At 36.1% G+C, this 22972-nt stretch overlaps 2 protein-coding genes across 20 annotated transcripts in view; one reads left to right on the forward strand and one right to left on the reverse strand.

Annotated features, from left to right (window-relative positions):
- Positions 1 to 22972, reverse strand: part of RPS6KC1 (ribosomal protein S6 kinase C1) — a 336154-nt gene that overhangs the window by 281682 nt on the left and 31500 nt on the right. For all 19 annotated transcript variants that reach the window (XR_013529733.1, XR_008477939.2, XR_004737005.3 and 16 more), the window contains 2 exons: positions 8908 to 9023; positions 396 to 489 (listed from right to left, as the gene is read on the reverse strand). Coding sequence is in view for 11 of the 19 variants with exons in the window: in XM_035280951.3 (XP_035136842.1) it covers positions 396 to 489; positions 8908 to 9023 (210 nt within the window). In the remaining 8 variants the exon portion in view is untranslated. The remainder of the gene's footprint in view (positions 1 to 395; positions 490 to 8907; positions 9024 to 22972) is intronic.
- LOC100405332 (dynein light chain 1, cytoplasmic) lies at positions 22357 to 22886 on the forward strand. Its single transcript, XM_008985222.5, has one exon. The coding sequence runs from the start codon at positions 22468 to 22470 to the stop codon at positions 22735 to 22737; it is 270 nt and encodes an 89-aa protein (XP_008983470.1). The 5' UTR covers positions 22357 to 22467; the 3' UTR covers positions 22738 to 22886.

Below are 22972 nucleotides of genomic sequence, written 5' to 3' on the forward strand. Positions count from 1 at the left end.
AAGTATCTACCCGCCTCAGCCTCCCAAAGTGCTGGGATTACAGGTGTGAGCCACCGCGCCTAGCCGAGTAAGGCATGCTTACACTAGATAATACAAACTCCAAACTGCTCATTATACCATATTTCATCAACTCTAAGATGCCACTAATTGCAGGATCAATCATTATTTTGTATTCCACTAAGAAAAGAAAAGCTGCCAATGAAATGTGAGATGTCATGGACCTAATATCATGCACGCAATATCAGTGATAGCAAAATGTGAAGAAAAAAATGTATCTTAGAATCAGTGAAATACCCTCAGATTCCTATATACATCTGTCTTTTTGCAATGCAGATATGATTTATAGACTTCTGCAATCAAAAACTTTGCAATGCAAAAAAATTAAAATCTCTTACCTTCTGTACTACACTCAGGAAAGGTATCAGTGAGGGAATCTGAGTGAGCTTCAGCAGGACCAATTAATTCAGAACTATCATTAATTATTCCACCCTAAAAAGATAAGAGCAATTGCGATTCATTAGCATTAAGAGAATGAACAATACTACATAAAAAATAGTTGTCTCAACTAAGCATGTATAAAGATTTACAGAAACAACTATATTAATCTATTAAACTAGATGACAAGTGTTTTCAAAAAAATCGATAACTATGTCAGTATTGGTTCATCAACTGTAACAAATGTACTATACAAATCCGAGATATTTAACGAAAGAAACAGGGTTGGGAGGAAGAAGAGATATATGAGAAAACTATACTTTCTGCAGTTTTTCTATAAACCTAAATTGCTCTAGAAATAGACTATTGTTTTTAAAATTCAATAGGAATCTTAACATTTAGAATCCTATGTGGTTTCTTATAAAAGTATATTATTTTAATTCTGCCCAAGTACCCATTAAGCAAATGCAGAAGAAAAAAACCATGAACTAAAGAATACTGTGGCCAGGCGCAGTGGCTCATGCCTATAATCCCAGCACTTTGGGAGGCCGAAGCGGGTGGATCACAAGGTCAAGAGATCGAGACCATCCTGGTCAACATGGTGAAACCCCGTCTCTACTAAAAATACAAAAATTAGCTGGGCATGGTGGCACACGCCTGTAATCCTAGCTACTCAGGAGGCTGAGGCAGGAGAATTGCTTGAACCCAGGAGGCGAAGGTTAAGGTGAGCCGAGATCGCGCCATTGCACTCCAGCCTGGGTAACAAGAGCGAAACTCCGTCTCAAAAAAAAAAAAAAAAAAAAAAAAGAATATTGTTCAGTATCCTTAGGGACTGGTCATTTTAATTAGTGATAAATGATGGCCCATCAGGAATTCATTGAATTTTATCAAATTATACCCTACAACATACCACACAGTACCTCAGGTGATCTGAGAAGCCTTTTAAAGTTTGAGGACCACTTGCATACAATTTAAGTAAAACTAAAAATATTTAAGGTACTTTTAGTAGAGGTATTTTTTTAAATATAAAAAATAAATAAATAATTGATTTCTCTCTGTGGTTATTATTTTAATTCCCTATTGAGGTTTGTAAATTCATGCCTCAAAAAGTCATCTTACTCTACATGCAGCTAGAGAATGTTATCAGCAGACAGTAGTGGTGGGATGAGGTTGTGCTATGGCTTTGTGAAATGAATGCTCCAATCACAGATGTAAGAGCTTATTATCCTTAAATAATTAAAACAATAGCTCTTCTGCTCTTTAATATCTTCCTTTCTACCTTCCACCAACAGTTCTATGCCTCCAAACACTACTAACAGAGTAAGAAAGCTCAAAGGAATTACAAACCCACATTTTCTCTCTACTTCAGCCCAAAAAAATTCAATGACTACCTTTACCTAATCAGAAGTCTCTCCCTGTCCATTTATTTTTAAGGAATGAAATTTGAAATGGTCCTTCTCAAATTACCAAAGTTTACTTCCCTGAGTGTTACGTGAACTAAAACTTTGAAAATGATTATTCTCTTTAGGAGTAAGAATTTGTATTCTTATACTTTATTCTACCCTTTATTACAATATTCAGATTACAGCTTCTATTTAAATTTTTTTCCAAAAAGAATATCTAGTCTCGATTAAGCCATCCTTTAACAACATCCAAACCAAATCAAGATTTTCAAGTATAATAGAAAATATTAAAAGACAAAGTTAATTTTAGAAGAAAGTATCTTTCAACTATTAACTGCCTCTTCTACCACTAGGTGTGTGATTTAAGTTACCTACCTATAAAATGTCTTCTAAGACATTATTTTATTTTACATATTTCATGCAAAATAAAAAATACAAAGTATTCAGAATAGTGTAAGCACTCAATAAATGTATATTATTAGTTGACATAAGATCTTGTAAGATAAAATTCAAAATGTAAAATCTTTTACCTCATAATCCTAAATATTTTATGTATCTAGTTTAACAAACACCGTTATAAAAAATAAATGGTAAAGAACAAATCTTTAATGAAACAAAAAGTGTTACATAGGAACTAGAGGGAGGTAGCAGTAAACTAATGCCACAATCCTAATTTTTAATTCCTAATTCAAAAATAACCATTTGGGTATTTCTGGTATGCAGTATAAAAATTTCATAGAAATTTTGAGACACTATGTATCTCAAAGTTTTTTGATAATGAAGAGTCTAGCAGGGAAGGACTTCTGATATAGTGGAGTGAGAAAATCAGCAAATCTTTCCCCAAAAAGCAATTATAAATCTTTAGAAAACTGTCGAAACCACCACTGAGGGCTCTGGAAATTGACTAAAAGCATAAAGCAAATGAAACGGTGGTTACTGAGAAACCACAGAACCACAGGTAAGAACTATGAAAATCCATGATGTTCTTGCCTCGGTTCCTTCCATCCCCCAACCCAGCTGGGTGGCCACAGTAGTTCTACAAGGGCCAGGCAAGTCTTGAAAACCAGCAGGTCCACTTTTGAGGAGGCTAACATGATTTGGATTGAAGCACAGAAAAAAATAAAAAAATCCACCCCAAATATTACTGTCAATAATAATGGCAATCTCAAGGCCAAATATATGGCAAGGAAAAGTGATGGCTCAGCACACCTGAAGCTGCAGTCAGCAAAAGATCAGACAGCAGGGAGATCCAGAAAATAATATCGCCATAGGGAGTCTTAGTAAAGCTCACTACCCATCCATGTAATAGAGAACAGAGAGGGGTCAAGCTATCCACCAATACCTTGCAAACCATGAGACAGTGCACAGACATAGAGGAAATTCAAGACTTCAGAGGAAAGTAAAAGCCAGGGCAAATTTTAAAACAGCTGAGACTTTGAGAACACATTTAAAAATCACCAGCATTAAAAGAAAAGCATATAATGAATGGCACAGGTGTTTAAGCACAAGCAATGACCGAAGACTGGCTGACCACAAAGCTATGCTGACACAGGGCTAACCTCTACAGAGCCTGCCTTAAAAATAAAATTAAAATTAAATATAGGGCATGGATATCAGCAGTCACACACTTAACAGGAAACGGACTCCACAGATTGACTACAGACTAAATACACTAACAGAAAATGTTAGTTACTAAACAAACTAACGTAAAATGGCAAGAACCCACAGGGAGAAAAAAAAAATCAGAACCTAGAGTTCTATAGTATATTATCCATAATGTTCAATTTCCAACCAATAAAAAAAATTAAAAGACATGCAAAGGCACAGAAAAGCATGTGACCCAAACATGGGGGTAACCAGTCAATTGGAACTATCTGTGAGGGGACAAAGATGTTGGACTTGGCAAAAACTTCAAAGCAGCTATTATAAGTATGTTCAAATTATCAAAGGAAAACATGATTAAAGAGTTAATAGGACTATGACTCATGAAACAGCATATATAAATAAATCTAAATTATTAAAAAAGGATCAAATGAAGCATTTTTCGTAACAGCCATAAGCAACGACAATTTGAATGACTATCAACCAATGAAGAGACTAGTAAAATGTGGTATATTCATACCCATTCCATGAAATATTATTTAGTCACAATAAGAAATAAACTACTGATACATGCTACAACCTGGATGAACCTTGAAAACATAAATATATGTATACACATACATATCCTCTAAATCTAATTAAAAAAAACTTCCCACCTAAATTCCACTCCTAGATATGTATCTAAGAAAACAAAAATACATGTCTGCACAAAAACGTGTATGTCGATATTCATAACAGCACCATTCCTAACAGCCAAAAGGAGAACAACCCAAGTATGTACCAACACACACTGTAGCTAAACAAAATGTGGTATATCCATAGCCCATACACAGGAATATTATACAATCAGAAAAAGGAATAAAGCACTGATGTATGCCACAACAGGAATAAACCCTTGAAGCATAATACTATGTGAAAAGAAAACACAGTTTCATTCAAAATAGCATAAGATTAAAATGCTTACAACTAAATTTAAGGCAAGAAGCCCCAGACTTATACCCTGAAAACTACAAAACATTGCTTAAAGAATTTAGAGAATATCTGAATAAATGTAGTCATTTCATTTTCATGGATTGCAAGATAATATTGTTAAAATGACAATTTTCCCCAAACTGAACTACAGAGTCAATACAATTCCAATCAGAAATCTGAGGAGGAAGCCAAAACAGCTCAGCTGGGAGAGAATCAAACTGGAGGATTTTAGCAGGTGTTTCCAATACCTTTGGCCAGGTGTGGTGACTCACACCTGTAATCCCAGCACTTTGGGAGACTGAGGCAAGAGAATTAATTGAGGCCAGGAGTTCAAGACCAGCCTGAGAAACCAGTGAGACCCTGTCTCTCTGGGTGTGGTGGTGCATGTCCCAGCTACTTGGGAGGCTAAGGCAGGAGAATCCCTTGAGCCCAAGAGTTTGAGGTTAAAGTGAGCTATAATTGTACTACTGCATCCCTGCTTGGGTGACAAAAGCGAGACCCCAATTCTTTAAATAAATAAATAAAATAATTTTAAAATTCTATGAGAATTTTTTGTTCACATAGATAAACTGATGCTAAAAATTTTTATGGAAGTTGAAAAGTTGAAAGAACTCAAAATTGCCATAACAATTTTGAAAAAGTGGAGTAAGCAAACTTACACTAGCTGACTTCAGTACTTAAAAAGCTACAGTAATCAAGACAGTATGGTACTGGCATAAGAACAGGCACACAGATTAATAGAACACATCAACAGTCCAGAAATAAGTCATCATATTTACAGTCAACTTATTTTCAGCAAGTATGCCAAGGTGATTCAATAAGGATAATCTTTTCAACGAATGATGCTCAGAATATTAGATACACACATACCATAAGATGAATTTAAACTATTACTTCACACCCTATATAAAATGAACTAAAAAAGAATCATAGACCTAACTGTAACATTAAAACTTCCAGAAATCTAAAAATAAACACAGAAGAAAATCTTCATGATCTTGGGTTACTCGAAAAGTTCCTGGGTACGACAGGTATAACCCAAAAAAGAAAAAAATATTATAAATTATATATCATCAAAGCTAAAAGCTTTTGCACCTCAAATGACACCATTAAGAAAATTAAAAGGCTACAGATTGGGGAGAATATATTTACAAATCACTTATCCAATAAGATTGTTTATCCAGAATATATTCAGAACCCTTACAACTCAATGACAACCCAATCAAAAAAATGGGTAGATTTTAATGGACATTCTACCAAAGATATACATGAAAAAAAGCAAAGGAAAACACTTTCAACATCATTAGCCATTTGGAAACTGAAATTAATTCTACAATGAAATACCTCTGCATACATTCGAGAAGAGCTATAGTTAAAAAATCAGACAATACTAAGTGTTGGTGATTTTGTGAAAAAACCAGTAAGTTCAGACATTACTGGCTGAATACAAAATGGTACAGTCCATTTAAAAAACTGTTTAGCAATTTCTTAAAAACATGAACTTACCATAAGACCCAGCAATTCCTCTCCTCAGGAATCACCCAAGAGAAATGAAAACATATATCCACACAAAGATTTGTATGCAAATATTCACAGTAGCATTAGTCATAACAGCCAAAACTTAGAAACATCCAAGTATGTCCATCGATTTATCAACTATTGAAAAAAATGTGGTATCATCTATATAATGAAATACATTTCAGCTATACAAAGGAATGAAATACTGATATATAATATAACATGACTGAAGCTCAAAAACATTATGCTAAGTATAAGAAAACTACATACATATATTGTGAACAAAACACTACATATATTATGTAGTTCCATGTATTTAAAATGGGGAGGAAAGGCAAATCTACAGACAGAACCAGGTGGTTGCCCCAGGGTAGGGATGGAAAAGGGGATCACCATAGGGAGCTTACACAGCAGTGAGGTAATGGAAATGATCTAAAATTGAATGTTGGCTGGGCACAGTGGCTCACACCTGTAATCCCAGAATTTTGGGAAGCTGAGGCAGGTGGATCACTTGAGGTCAGGAATTCAAGACCAGACTGGCCAACACTGTGAAACCCTGTCTCTACTAAAACTACAAAAAGTGCTAGGTATGCTGGCACACACCTGTATTCCCAGCTACTCAGGAGGCAAAGGCAAGAGAATCACTGAACCCGAGAGACAAGAGGTTGCAGTGAGCCAAGATCACACCACTGCACTCCAGCCTGGACAACAGAGCAAAACTCCATCTCAGAAAAAAAAATAAAGTAAAATTGGATGTTGGTGATAGGTGCAAAACTCTATAAATTTACTGAAAATCAGTGAATTGTATACTTACAATTAATAACTGTACCAATACTAATGAACAACCAACCACTCAGTAGAGTATGAGATGGAAAGATGTAGATAAAACAAGTTTGGCAACATACCAATAACTTCTGAAACCAAGCAATGGGTCATAGAGGTTCATAATACTATTCCTTCTACTCTTAGGTATGTGTTTTTTTAAAGTCAATGTAAGCAAGTGGCTACATAGTCACTTGCATGTGGCAGCATTAATGTTTCTAAAGAGAAAAATAAACTATGATACTATAGCACACCCTGTGAATTAGCTACGCCAAAATCTTCCCACCCCACCACCTTCATCCATGATCAGAACTAGAAAGCTAAGAGTCACCTTCCCAGACTCCTTCAAATTAAGGATGGGCATGTGACCCAGTTCTGGCCAATGAGATGTAAGAAGGACTATCTCTAGATCATGTTTCTAGGAAAGCTTTTAAAAACTGACATATTTCTTTTGGCCTTTTGGCCTTAAGCCTTTTTTTGTTGTTGTTGTTCAAGTTAATGTAACAAGTTTCTTTTTCCTGCTTGGTTTCTCTTATTTAAAATGACTGAAGGCCACTGTTGTGATATTCCCAAATCGTATCCTGCTCCTGCCTAGTACACTGTTGAAGATAGTTCTAAGATACTTTCCAAGATTAGCTTGACTTCTCTTAAACTGTCCAATCTTTCAAAAACCCTGAACATGACAGTCTTGTTTCCCAGTGACTTCCAGCAACAGTTACAATCAGGAAGAAATATAATAAACAAGTAACTTTTACTTAAACTGTTTAAAGTCTTCAATCTGACTTCCATAATCCCTAATTTTTTTTTTAGCTGTATGGCATGTGGTAATTTGCATGACAGCTTTTCACAATTTCCATAAAACAATATTCTTGTTTAATAATAATGTATTTTTCCATAAAAAACAGACTCCTTGACACATAGAAACAATTATAACAAAGCACAGCAAAGAGCTAAATAGTCTATCATTTTAACTTGGCCTTTATCCTAAAGATCTGCATTGGGCCATATGCAGAAACCAAATTTATTATCTCAGTCTAATTTGCAGAATGGTGAAAAATTAAGCAACATGGTCGATCATCAGGAATGTTATTGTTACTACAAATTCTTCTATCACTTTATTTCTATTACAATGTCTTTCAACAGAACTTTCTTCAGTAGATAAAATAGATCATAAAAAATAAATTCCTGGATGACAAAGCGCTGGCAGAAAAAATACATAAAATAACTGTGTGTAGATCCAGTAGGATCAGAAGAACCAAATATCCCACTATGCATATATATCACTGGTTATATAGTCTAAGAAATTTAACTTACACAAGTGAGTAGATTTTAGTTAAAGAAGCAAAAACAATTATGGCACAATAACTTAGGTTTCTTGTTTTTAGAAGGCTAATTCAATGCAACAGGAAAAAGGTGATGATTAAATACAATGATATCAACTGTCAACATGTACAGATTCAGTTCAAAATAAATTAGAAAATTATTATTTAAAATGGTAAAAAAAACTTAAAATGAAAGCATTACATGTCTACAAACTTAAAACACTAACACCCAATGATCTCCAGTAATATAATTTGCACTGGCCTGCTCTCTTAAGCTGTGCAGTGTTATATATCTTTACAAACAAGTCAATATAATTATAACAAATTTAATATAGACTTACAATGGCTTATATTCCGAGAGGAATCTGCCACTGAAACAGACACCTCAAAAAGTAAAGGCAAGTACTGGAGTTTCTTGATACTTAACTTTTTTAATGTATTTCAATTATGACAGAGAGAGTTAAATAATCTCTAAGCTCTTCACATCAATTTTTAAAGATCTATGAATCAAAAACACTCAGGAATGTGAGGCAAGAGGAGGCTTGAAGCCAGGAAGTCAAGGCTGTAGTACGCCATGATTACACCTGTCAATGACCACTGAACAACAGCCTAAGCAACACAGCAGAACCAGTTCCAAAAAAAACAAAAAAGCATACATTTCTACATTAAAAACAGGAGCTATGCCATAAACATTATTATATAAATAATTATAATAAATATAATTATTATTATTTATTAAATTAATAAATTTCTATTTTTAAAGTAAATAACAAAATTCAAAAGTAAATGACATTTTCTATATTACTTTACTACAAATTACAAAAGTACCAAACCTTGAAGAAATCTTCAAGCTGTTTACTATTGTAAAGAGCAGGAATATTGGCAGAGAACTGTAGCAGGTCTTCAGCACACTGTCTTCTCTCTTCAATAACAGTTTCATCAAATCGCCCTACAATTAAATAAGAATCAACACTTTAAGGAAGGAATGACCAAACACTGGCTTATGATAGTTTATGTACATAGATAAGAAAGCAGCAGCAAGCCTATCACTTAGTTGTTTTGCTTGTTATGCAACCTGAAGTCAAATCTAATCTCTACAATTAGAATCAGCAGTACTCTCACTAGAAAAGAAAATGTTTCTAATCAAACAAGAGGCAGAGGTGTCAACTGATAAATAAATGGTACATTCATAATTTAGAGCCTGTCAATATAAGAAAGTTGCAATTTTAAGAAGCTGGTGATTTGAAACTAAAGTTGAAAAGAGAATTTTAGGCCGGGCGCGGTGGCTCAAGCCTGTAATCCCAGCACTTTGGGAGGCCGAGGCGGGTGGATCACGAGGTCAAGAGATCGAGACCATCCTGGTCAACATGGTGAAACCCCGTCTCTACTAAAAATTACAAAAAATTAGCTGGGCATGGTGGCGCGTGCCTGTAATCCCAGCTACTCAGGAGGCTGAGGCAGGAGAATTGCCTGAACCCAGGGGGCGGAGGTTGCGGTGAGCCGAAGCCGAGATTGCGCCATTGCACTCCAGCCTGGGTAACAAGAGCGAAACTCCGTCTCAAAAAAAAAAAAAAAAAAAAAAGAAAAAAGAAAAGAGAATTTTAAAGAACTGAAATGGTTTTCTATAGTAATCTAATACTGTAATTACTCATGTAATTTTTCCCTTTTCTACTTTTTTTGATTTATAAAGGGGCTGAAGAGAGGAAATTATGAGAACATCTGTATTATCAGTGGGGTCAAAAACCTCAGCTTGAAGCAAAAAGCTTTTATGCTAAATTCCATGTGTGATGCTGTCAGCATACATAACAGCATGCTTGTGAGAAAAAAGAACACAAACACAGTACCAGTGAGTTCTGCTTTACAAGGTGATCAAAAGGTGGTTTCCATAGAATTTTTAAATGATATATACAGTTTGAATGCTGATAAGACATTTCAAATATGATCATTTTGTATTACTCTTAGATTACCAGTTGACATTTATCATATGCCATGTATCATACTGATTGCAATGAAAAAATACAAAATCAGAAAAGTAGCATCATCACATACTTAAACATTTTAAGTGCCTTTTCGGAGTATTAACAGAAAACTGAGGCAAAAAGAGATTCCTAGTTACACAGGCACGTGCCTAAATGACTGGCAAGTGAAACTGAACCACCAAAACATCCTCTGCCCAGCGTGTCTCATGCTTATGGTTAAGTGTCTATTTCATGATAACTAACAGGACCTGAGTTCAAATACTAGCTCTATCATTCACTAGCTGTAAAATCTTAGGCAGATTATTTCCTCATTTGTAAAATGTAAGAAATGAATAATGTACTTAAGGTTCCAATTCCATGCCAGGCACACAGTAAGCACTTAATAGAATACTATGGTTCTTTGAATCTTCAAGTTCCATCATAGTGACTAAAAACAGAGCAAACTTTGACTGTGTGAGTGAATAACAAAACTTTTAAAAGCCATGTAAAAATACATAAATAACTGTCTTGCAGTGAAACACTATCACAGGTAATCTTTTTTTTTTTTTTCCAGACAGAGTTTTACTCTGTCACTCAGAGTCACAAGCTCGCTGCAGCCTCAATCTTCCAGGCTCAAGCAATCCTTCCACTTCAGTCTCCCAAGGAGCTTGGACTACAGGCACATGCCACCACAGCCAGCTAATTTTTTTGTAGAGGGAGGGTCTCACTATGCTGCCCAGGCTAGTGTCGAATTCCTCGATGCAAGTGATCCTCCCATCTAGGCCTCCCAAAGTGCTGGAATTGCAGGCATGAGCCATAGTACCCAGCCTATAACAGGAAATCTTAATAGTGGGTCCGTACACAACCTCTTAGGCAATGGTTCATGGATGGGCTCCAAAGACAACAATCCCACAGAACTCCATGCATATGTACACACAGGTGCACTTTTCTTAGGATAGGGTCTCTAACTTTTATCAGCTTCCTGAAAGAGCCCAGGACCAAATAACGGTCAGCGGGCAAGTGGTATGGTAGTCAATTAGAGGGTTCCTAACTTTCTGTATGCTGCTTTACTTACTATGGAATAGGCTATCCACTGCTATCCAAATATTTGTTCTTGCTTTCTTCCCCAATTTTTATTCAAATGGGTACATGACAGCCAGGGGTAAAAAAAAAAAACAAAAACTATAATTGCCAGCTTGCTTGGCACTTAGGTATAGATATAAACTAAGTTCTGGCAAATAGCACATAAACAAGTTATACTGTAGCTTCCCAGAAATCTTTTTAAAAGACAAATGATATACAACCTCTCTCTCCTTCTCTTCTTTGTCCCTTCTCCCTTCCAAGAAGGATCAAGAAGTGAAAGGTTAAAAATGACAGAAGCAGGGTGCAGTGGCACAAACCTATAATCCCAGCTTCTCTGGAAGCTGAGGCCAGAAGGCTCACTGGAGCTTAGGAGTTCAAGTCAGCCTAGGTAACACAGCGAGACTAAATCTCATTTAAAAAAATGACAGAGCAACAAGACAGGGGCTTAGATTCTGGATCACTGTGCAGCTGCCACTGTCCAGCTACCTCTAAACATTTTGCCATGAGGAAGAAATTGACTTCTATCTTAAGTTTTCTCACAAATAACCAAACCCAACATAATCTATTACGTTTTTGTTAGTTCTCAGTTCAAGTGTAACAATTAAACTCAACCTTCCCAATAACAATACCACACCTAAAATGACACTACTTGCTTACGTATCACTAATATTATCTAGAAACAAATTTGCAAGAACCGCAATAGGTAAAACCAATTATCTGGCTTGAAAATAATCTAAATGACTTAATCTTAGGAAAAAATCTACTGGCCAACTAGATTAAATGTTCATTATTCCTTACTTTGCATAAATAAGAAAGTATGAATCAGTGCTTATGATTATAGTCCAAGACATTTATCCCTTAAAGAAAAAAGTAAATTCGACTGCCTATAAATTAGTATTAGTAATTCTGTAAACATCTATAAGCTTAGAACAATAACTCAGAAAATGCACACATTATTTTATGTATCAATCCATTAGACGACCTGAGAATATCTTTGAATGCATTAACTGCTTGTTGAGAAATTTTAATGGAAGTCTTAATATTTGATAGTACCCTAAAAAGATCTTATTGCTATCTGAAACAAATACAAAAAAATTGGAGGCTTTTATCTTCCCCATTAAGCTAAAATAAAATGCTTAAGCAATGGAATAAATGCCAAAAGCACATCTTATTGTACTTCTATTGATTTATTGTTTCTATTCCACTAAACTTTGACAAGCAGATATGAATTAAGACATTTTTTCAGAATAGTGCACAACCAAAAATAAAGGGTTATGCATTAAAAGCTTCAATCACATTTAATCCTATTATCAGAACAAAACGATAAAGGAACATGCTCATTTCTTTGTTCCTAAAATACGTCAGAATATCAAAAGAAGAATGGTATTAAGTGGGCAAAGGACATAAACAGGAACTTCTCAAAAGAAGACATACAAGCAGCCAACATGAAAATATGCTCAACATCACTGTTCATTAGAAAAATGCAAATCAAAACCATAATGAGATACCAACTCACGCCAGTGAGAATGGCTATTATTAAAAAGGCAAAAAATAACAGATGCTAGCGAGGTTGTACAGAATAGGCAATGCTCATATGCTATTGGTGGGAGTGTAAATTAGTTCAGCCCCTGTGGAAGGCATGTTGGAGATCTCTCAAAGAACTAAAAATAAAATTACCATTTGACCCAGCAATCCCATTACTGGGTATATACCCAAAGGAAAATGAATCATTCTACCAAAAAGACAGCTGTACTCTCATGTTTATCGTAGCACTATGCACAATAGTAAAGACATAGAATCAACCTAGGTGCCCATCAACAGTGCACTGGATAAAAGAAAATATGGTACATATACATAGTACATGGAATACTACACAGCCATAAAAAAAGAACAAAATAATGTCCTTTGCAGCAACATGGATGCAGGTGGAGGCCATTATCCTAAGTGAATTAACACAAGAACAGAAAACCAAATATCACATGTTCTCACTTTAAGTAGAAGCTATACATTGGGTACACATGGACATTAAAATGGGCATAACAGACACTGGGATCTCCAAAAGTGGGGATGGAAGGAGGGAGACAACTGTTAAGAAACTATCTATTGGATGCTATATTCACTATTTGGGTGGCAAGTTCATTTGAAGCCCAGATCTCAACACCACACAATATACCCAAGTAACAAACCTTCACATGTACCCACTGAATCTCAAATAAAATAATTTTTTCCCATTTCCTGATAAGAATACAATTTTTAGAAATATATTTTTAGGAGACCATTAACACATGAACAGACAAACCACTGACTGGGAGAAAACATTTGCAAAACATCAAAGTATCTAAGATATACAAAGAATTCCAGCCCCACAAATAGGTAAAACATGGAAACAGATACTCCATAAAAATGATATATCAGTGTATAATAAACACAGGAAAAAATGTTCAGCCCATTAGTCATCAAGGAACTGAAGGTTAAAACCACAATGAAATACCATTACACACTCCCCAGACAGGCTAAAATTAAAAAGACTGATAATGCCCCATGTTGGTGAGAGTGTGAAGCTGCCAGAAATTTCATACATTGTTGATGGGAATATAAAATGATACAAGCACTTTTGGAAAGAGTCGCTTAGTTTCTTATGAAAGTAAACACATACCTATCTTATCATCCAGATATTATATTCCTAGGTATTTACCCAAGAGAACTATATGTCCATATAAAGATGTTTATAGTAATAGATTTTATAATCATGCTGAACTGGAAACATTCTAGGTGCCCGTTCACAGGACAGTGAATAAACAGACTGTGATACATTTAAACTAAACAGCAGTAAAAAGGAATGAACCCCTGATGAACACAATAGCATGGATGAATCGCAAAAACCTGCTGCATGAGGGAAGCCAGACACGAAAAGTCTGTACAGCGTGATTCCACTTATGGGAAAATCCAGGGTGTACAAAACTAACATCCAGTGGAAAAAGTTCCTTCTGGGGAGCCTGAGAGCAGGGATTGACAGGGAAGGGGCAAGAATAAATTTTAGGTGGTAATAATGCTCTATATCTTGATAGGAGTTTGGGTTATACAGGTATATGTCACATATACAATGGGACACTTAAGATTTGTCCATTTAACTGTATGTAATCTTATCTAAAAGCTGTAAACAAATACTGAACTCTTATTAATGATAATATGCTAAAATATTTATGGGCCAAGGACACTGGTATCTGCACTTTATGCTGAAATGCCTAAAAACAAGACAGATTATGGAGAGATAAAGGATAAAGAAAATATAGGAAAATGTCACTTGTACATAAACTCGTCTACATACTTGAAAATTTTGATAATAAAATGTTTCATAAATAAAGCCCACCATAAAGAAAAAAAAAAGTACTGGTAGCATAAATGAAAAAACACAGATGAATTTTAACGAAATAACTTCTAGAACTAATATATTTAATAAAGACAACCTAATTTGAAAATTTTCAAAAAAGTAGCAGCAAGATTCAATAGTCATCCTAATGGCAGACAATAATTCTCTACTTGTGCATCCTTCAACATAATCAAATTTTCACTTGAAAGGCTGTAAACAACATGAGAAATCATAATCAGGTGCTTCTTCTACTACAGCTTTGAATTTCCATTCACAGTACCAATGTTTATTTTCCTGTGAACAGAGTAGAAAAATTACAGGTAAACATAGAAAATGCAAAACAAATTTTTCCCGAGGTTTACTGTGCAATATTATATACCTCATCTTATTGAACTTCTATTTACTGCTCTTCACAGATACTGCATTTTTTACAAATTGAAGATTTGTGGCAACATCTTTCCAATAGCATGTGTTCACTTTATGTCTCTGTGTCACATTTTGGGAAATGTCACAATCGAACTTTTTCATTATTATTATATCTGTTTTAGTGATCTATGATCAGTAATCTTTGGTATGGGCATTTGTAATACAATTATAATGTTTTGAGGCACCACAAACCACAAGAATGTAAAAGGCAAACTTAATTGAAAGGTGTTGAGTGTATTCTGACTGCTCCACTAACCAGCTGTACCCAATCTCCTTTTCCTCAGTCCTCTGTATTCCCTGAGACACAGCAATATTGAAAGTACAACAATTAACCTCTACAATGGCCTCTGAATATTCAAGTGAAAGGAAAAGTTATAGGTGTCTCACTTTAAATCAAAAGCTAGAAATACGGCAGGGTGTTGTGGCTCATGCCTAAAATCCCAATACTCTGAGAGGCTGAGGTGGGCTGATTAGTTGAGCCCAGGAGTTTGAGATCAACCTAAGTAAAATCGTGAAACCCCATCTCTACAAAAAAAAAAAAAAAAAAAAAGAATTAGCTAGGCATAGTGAAACATGCCTGTAGTCCCAGATATTCAGGAGGCTGAGCTGGGAGGACTGCTTGAATCCCAGAGGTCAAGGGTGCAGTGAGCCATAATTGCGTCACTACACTCTAGCCTCAGAAACAGAGCGAGACTCTTGGTAAGGAAGGTATAACACAAACCAAGATATGCTGAAAATTAGGCCTCTTGCACCAGTTAGCCAAGTTGTGAATACAAAAAACAAGTTCTTAAAAGAAATTAAAAGTGTTACTCCAGTGAACATGTAAATGAAAAGAAAGTGAAGCAGCCTTATTGCTGACATGGATAAAGTAAACCAGCCCCAACACTCCATTAAACCAAACCCTCCTCCAGAGCAAGGCCCTAACTCTCTAATTCTATGAAGGCTGAGAGAGGTGAGGAAGCTGCAAAAGAAAAGTTGAAAGCTAGCAGAGGTTGGTACATGAGGTTTAAGGAGTGAAGCCATCACCATTAACATAAAACTGCAAGGTGAAGCAGCAAGGGCTGATCTGCAGAGGCTGCAGCAAGTTACACAGAAGATCTAGAAAAGATCATTGATAAAGACAGCTCCACTAAATAACAGATTTTTAATGGAGACAAAACAGCCTTCTTTTGGGAGAAAATGCTATCCAACACTTACATACCTAAAGAGGAGAAGTTGTACTTGGTTTCAACACTTCAAAGGACAGGCTGATTCTTTTGTCAAAAGTTAATGCAGCTGGTGACTTTTAAGTTGAAGCCAATGCTTACTGACCATTCTGAAAATCCTAGGGCCCTTAAGAAGTAGACTAAATCCACTCTGCCTGTGTTCCATCGGTGGAAAAACAAAGTCTGGATGACAGTACATCTGTTAATAGCACAGTCTATTGAATATTTTAAGACCACTGTTGAGACCTATTGCATAGAAAAAAAAAAAAGATTCCTTTAAAAAATTTTTCTTTTTTTGTTTTGAGACGGAGGCTTGCTCTGCCCCAGGCTGGAGTGCAGTGGCATTATCTCAGCTCACTGCAACCTCAGTAGCTGAGGATTACAGGCGCATGCTACCACACCCCACTAATTTTTATATTTTTAGTAGAGACAGGTTTTCACCACATTGGCCAGGCTAGTCTCGAACTCCTGACCCTGTGATCCATCTCCCTCAACCTCCCAAAGTGCTGGGATTATAGGCATGAGCCACTGTGCCCAGCCCTTTCAAAATATTATTGCTCATTGACAATGAATCTGGCTGGTTCACTTGAAACTCTGATGGAGATGTATAAGGAGATTAACATTGTTTTCATCAGCTAACACAATATCTATTCTGCAGTCCATGGGATCAAGGAGTCATTTTGTACTTTCAATTCTCCTTAAGAAATGCATTTCATAGGCTATAGATGCCATACAAGTGATTCCTCTCACGGATCTAAGCAAAGTAAGCTGAAAATCTTCTGGAAAGGATTCACCATCCTAGATGCCATGGAGAACATCTGTGATTCACAGGGGAAGGTAAAACTATCCACTTTTTTTTTTTTTTTTTTTTTTGAGACAGTGTCTCATGCTGTCACCCAGGCTGGAGTGCAGAAACACGATCTCAGCTCACTGCAACCTCCGCCTCCTGGATTCAAGTGATTCTCATGTCTCAGCCTCCCGAGTAGCTGGGATTACAGGTGTGCACTACCATGTCCAGCTAATTTTTGTATTTTTAGTATATATGGGGTTTCACCATGTTGGCCAGGCTGGTCTTGAACCCCTGACCTCAAGTGATCCACCTACCCTAGCCTCCCAAAGTGTTGGGATTAGAGGCATGATAATCCACCATGCCCGGCCTACATTAGTAAGATTTTTGAAGCTAATTCTAACCCTCATGTATGACTTTGAGAGGTTCAGGACTTCAGTGGAGGAAATAACTGCAGATGTGGTAGAAATAGCAAGAAAACTAAAACCAGAAGAGGAGCCTGAAGATGTGATTGAATTGCTGCAATCTCATGATAAAAGTTAAATGAACAAGGAGTTGCTTCTTATGGATAAGCAAAGAAAGTGGTTTCTTGAGGAGTCTACTCCTGGTGAAGATGCTGTTAATACTGTTGAAACGACAACAAAGGATTCTGAATGTCACATACACTTAGTTGATAAAGCAGTCAGGATTTGAGAACTGACTCCAATATTGAAAGAAGTTCTATGCAGGTAAAATGTTATCAAACAGCATCACATGCTACAGAGAAATCTTCTGTGAAAGGAAGAGTCAGTGAGTCAAAGAATCTTTTGTGAAAGGAAGAGCAAATCTCATTATTGTCATATTTTAAGGAATTGCCACAAACACCCCAACTTTCAGCAACCACCACTCTGATCAGACAGCAGTCATCAACATGGAGACAAGATCCTCCACCAGCAGAAAGATTACTAATATTGAAGGCTCAGATGATCACTAGCATTTTTAGCAATATAGTATTTCTTAATTAAGGTATGTACATTTTTAAAGACATAGTGCTACTGCACACTTAATAGACTACAGTATAGTGTAAACATAACCTTTATATGCACCGGGAAACCAAAATATTATGTGAGACTCACTTTATTGTAATGGTCTGAAACCAAATCTTCAACATCTCTGAGGTATACCTATATTATGTATATATATATATATATATATATTGTGTAGGTGTATTTCTGCGAGTGTGTAATACGTATAAGCTACTCCCCTACCCCCAATTACCCAACAATGGTTTATTAAAAGCTGTAGAAGGGAGGTGATTAAATCCAAACATTCTAACTAAGCTCATTAATCACTAGAAATAAAGCCTCTGTTTGATTTATAAGCTGTCTTTAATCTTCCCCATGTTGTTTTCATTACTTAGAACAACTCCTAGATAGCAGAGTTTACAACTTTTTTAAAACACGTATTAGTCATCAAAAGCTAGTTCACAGAAATAAAATTTATCCTTGACCAATATGAAATTATCTTTTAGCTTAATGCTGATGATTCTTAACTACATCAAAAATTCATTCACAGAATAAAAATAAAAAGAGAGGTCAAGATTCTGCGGATTAAATTCTCTCTGGCCAAAAGCACCAGGAACACACTTGTAGTTAAATAAGCTGAATTTATTACTTCTTTCAACTAATAAAAATACATACCATTGGGAACACTGGGGCATTTCACCGGAGGGTATCAGAAAGGACTTACAGAGTTTGGGCTTGTGTTAGGTACTTTTGGGAAAGGTTCAAGGAAGTGGGGTTCTGCCCTGGATTGGATGCTGTCAGGAAGTGGAGGTAATTCTATGACTCTCTCAATTCTAATTCTATGATTCTATGATTTTTTAATAACTCTCACTATGAGACAGGAAAAATGAAGGCTAAGGCTATAATTAGAAGGGGAAGTCATTCACTATAACCAGGATGACGATATCTGATCATTTTTGACTTGAAAAATGTTTATGTTTTCATCTGTGTTCAGACATGATTACAGGATGGTCTTGTTTTTGTCCTATATCCAGGGACACAGAGTGACCTTTTCTAATGTTCGTGTTCTATGAAATTGTATATGTTCAATAGGAGAATAACGCAGCCTAATTGCAAATTCCAACTCGAAAAAACACCAAGGTCAAACCAACATAGTGCCTGGCCAGTTCTTGGCTATCAGGGGCTGCCTTTCTCTTTCTCATAGGAAGTCATACTGATGATAGATACAATAAAACAAACAACAAACAATGATCTATTCATGAGAAAACAATCAGACAGATATAGCTTGTGAAACCTACAAAACTATTGTCCTACACTCTTTAAAAATGTCAATGTCATAAAAGACCAAAAAATAATAATAATAATGACTATTCTAGATTAAAGAAACAAACCAAGAGAGGCATGATTATGAATGAAAAAAAAAAAAGCTAAAAAGGACATTTCAAGGACAACTACAGAAATCTGAACATGGACTGCATTGTATCAATGTTAAATTTCATAGGTGTAATATGGTTACAGTCATAGCAGAAATATTGGAAGTAGGAATGAACCACCATAATATCTGCAATTTATTCTCAAATCATTCAGGAAAAAAATGAGAGAGACATATACACACAGAGAGAAATGCAGGAAATGTGGCAAATGTTAACAATCCATCAACTTCAAAAAAAAAAGGTATAGAAGTGTTCACTATACTATTCTCTTGGTGGGGCAGGGGTCTGTAAATTTGAAATTTTGTCAATTTAAAAAAAATGGAGAAAAATACATGAGTTGGGTGCTATACTGATGAGATGAAGAACCAAGAAAGGTGAACAACTAACTCAGATGAAAAGAAGCATGGCAAACTTCCTAGAAGAGACATCTTCTGAAAGGCTACCCAGAACTCCACAGCGAAGCAGCACAAAACTAAAGGAGACACAAGAGAGTAAGGTATGTTAGAGGACTGGCAAACTCACCGAGTAACAGAAAATAGCTAACACTAGCTGATATGCATTTAGCATGGAGCTAAATATAATAGATATAACTGTCAGAACAGTAGGTTATTATTCTTACCTTACCAATAAGAAAACTAGACTCAGATGTTAATCTGTATAAGATCACACTGGGAGTAAACAGTGAACAGAAGTTGTGGGTCTAAATCTATCTGACTGCAAAAAATATGTACTTCTCATCATACCACTACAACAATAACTACATCAGCTCTGATGACAGGTAAATTACAAGGGAACGCCTTTGCTTACTAAAAATGTGAGAGGACCTATAAAACGGTAGATGACTGGCCAGGTGCGGTGGCTCACACCTGTAATCCCAGCACTTTGGGAGGCTGAGGCAGGCAGATCACCTGAGATCAGGAGTTCGAAACCAGCCTGGCCAACATGGCAAAACCCCATCTCTATTAAAAATACAAAAAGTAGCCGGGAGTGGTGGTGAGCACCTGTAATCCTAGGTACTTGGGAGGCTGAGGCAGGAGAATCAGTTGAATCTGGGAGGCAGAGGTTGCAGTGAGTGGAGATGGCACCACTGCTCTCTAGCCTGGGCAACCAAGCAAGACTCCACCTCATTAAAAAAAAAAAAAAGTAGATTATTAACCAACAATTCCTTCTACATAACCACAGCTGCTGCCTACAAGGTTCATTACAGCTATCAAATATTATAAATGGACTGTACCATTTATTGAAAGAGATAAACTGCTTACTTATTAAGCTTAATTAGAAACTTTCATTATATACATGGAAGGATGTGGAGAAAAGTTTAAGATAATTCATTAGCAGTTGATAATAACAGCTAAGAACGTCAACCAATTTAAAAGCCACTCTCTTTCACCCAGTGACAAGCTTCTTTTTTAAGACGCCAGCTATGTAACCTCCAACATTAAAGACAGATGTGTTAAATTTCACAGTATAGAAATGCAAGGCAAAAAGTAAAAATATCCCTCCCACCACTCCTTCAGAGGTTACATACACTACACAAATGTATATAGCTATGATTCATATATGTTTATTTACACATACAAAGGATCTTATTAAACGTGATTATATGCAATATTCATTTTGTTTAGCTTAAAAACATATCTTGGACATCTTTCTATACAACTGTATTTCAAACAGCCCCATAATCCTGTTACTTGGCTAAATTATGGCACATCCATATAATCATAGATTGAGAAACATTCAATTTTCAGTTTTCTTCTACTGAATATAATGTTGCAATGAACACCCTTGTGTATGTGTATATATGTGCACATGTGTGTTCTCTATGAGTCATCCACAGACTGCAGGTGGTCCCTAAAGGGTCTTTCAGGCAATCAACAAAGTCAAACCATTTTCATAATCCTACAAAAGCCGTTGCATTTTTTTTTTTTTTACTGCACTGACATTTGCACTGATGGTCTAAAAGCAATGGTAATAAAACTGCTGACCTCTTAGCATGAAATCAAGGCAACACCACCGAACTACACTTACATGTAATCATATTCCTTACTGCCACTCACTCATATTTAAAAAAAGAAAAAGAAATTTAATGCCAGTTTCACTTAGAATGTCTTGATAAAGCAGTAAAAATCATTAACTTTATTAAATCTCAATCCTTGAGAACATTTCTTTTTTAAATTCTGTGAAATGAAACAAACTATAACTATTCAGATTTAGATATCTGACAGACATTTTCTCAAACATAAACAACGTGGGCCTAACAATGCCAGGAAAATAACCAAGAGTACTGTCATCAGCGATAAAATTCAAGCTGTCAAGCCATTGTGAGCTTAACAGCTTCCCAATACTTTAAAATTTTTTCCTTGGAACTCTGTGATATTAATGATTTAACACTGTATAATAAGATGGGTAAACATTTACAAAATATGCATAATTCAGGAAACCAATATTTTTCAAATGACCAATTCAGGATGTTACAAACTCATGTCCAGGTAAAAGATATATTCAAATCTAAGACAGACCAATGGATTATAATGTAACAAAGTACAAAAGGTTCATTTATACAGTTCTGATTTGCAACTAACCTTTAAGAAATTACCACACATCAAGTTTTGGTGTATCAAAGAATACCTTCAATTATCTGCAAAAGGTATTAAAACACTCCTCCCTTTTTCGCCTGTATTATCTGTGTGATCCTGAATTTTACTCATATACTTCAACCAAAACGACCTATCTCTACAGACTGAATACAAAAACAGATACAATCATCCAGTTATCTCCTATTAAGCCAGACATTAGAGATTTGTAAAAACACAAACCAACACTACCCTTCTTGCTATTTCTTTTTTGCTTTGGAAGAATCATTTTTCATAAAAATGTCCTTTTATGTTAACATGTAGTGTATTTTTTAATTTAATACAATTTTTAAAATTTCTAGCATGGTAAATATTAATAGTTATAACCCACATAAACCACAGTCCTTTGAAGTCCTCAATAATTTTTAAGAATATAAAGAAGAGAGATGTGCCACGGCTTCGGTAGCAACAGCAGCTCAAGCTTTGACTGAGCAGTGCTAGCACCTCCTCCAGGAGACTGTTGCTGTCAGCCAGCCCCCTTCTCCACAGTAACCATGTGCGACCGAAAGGCCGTGATCAAAAATGCGGACATGTCGGAAGAGATGCAACAGGACTCGGTGGAGTGCGCTACTCAGGCGCTAGAGAAATACAACATAGAGAAGGACATTGCGGCTCATATCAAGAAGGAATTTGATAAGAAGTACAATCCTACCTGGCATTGCATCGTGGGGAGGAACTTCGGTAGTTACGTGACACATGAAACCAAACACTTCATCTACTTCTACCTGGGCCAAGTGGCCATTCTTCTGTTCAAATCTGGTTAAAGGCATGGACTGAAAAGGCCGGGCGTGGTGGCTCATGCCTGTAATCCCAGCACTTTGGGAGGCCAAGGCAGGCGGATCACCTGAGGTCAGGAGTTCAAGACCAGCCTGGCCAACATGGTGAAACCCCATCTCTACTAAAAATACAAAAATTAGCCGGGCGTGGTGGTGCACACCTATAATCCCAGCTACTCGGGAGGCTGAGGCAGGAGAATCACTTGAACCTGGGAGGTGGAGG

Source organism: Callithrix jacchus, chromosome 19 (genome assembly GCF_049354715.1).
Source record: "Callithrix jacchus isolate 240 chromosome 19, calJac240_pri, whole genome shotgun sequence".
NCBI lineage: Eukaryota > Metazoa > Chordata > Mammalia > Primates > Cebidae > Callithrix > Callithrix jacchus.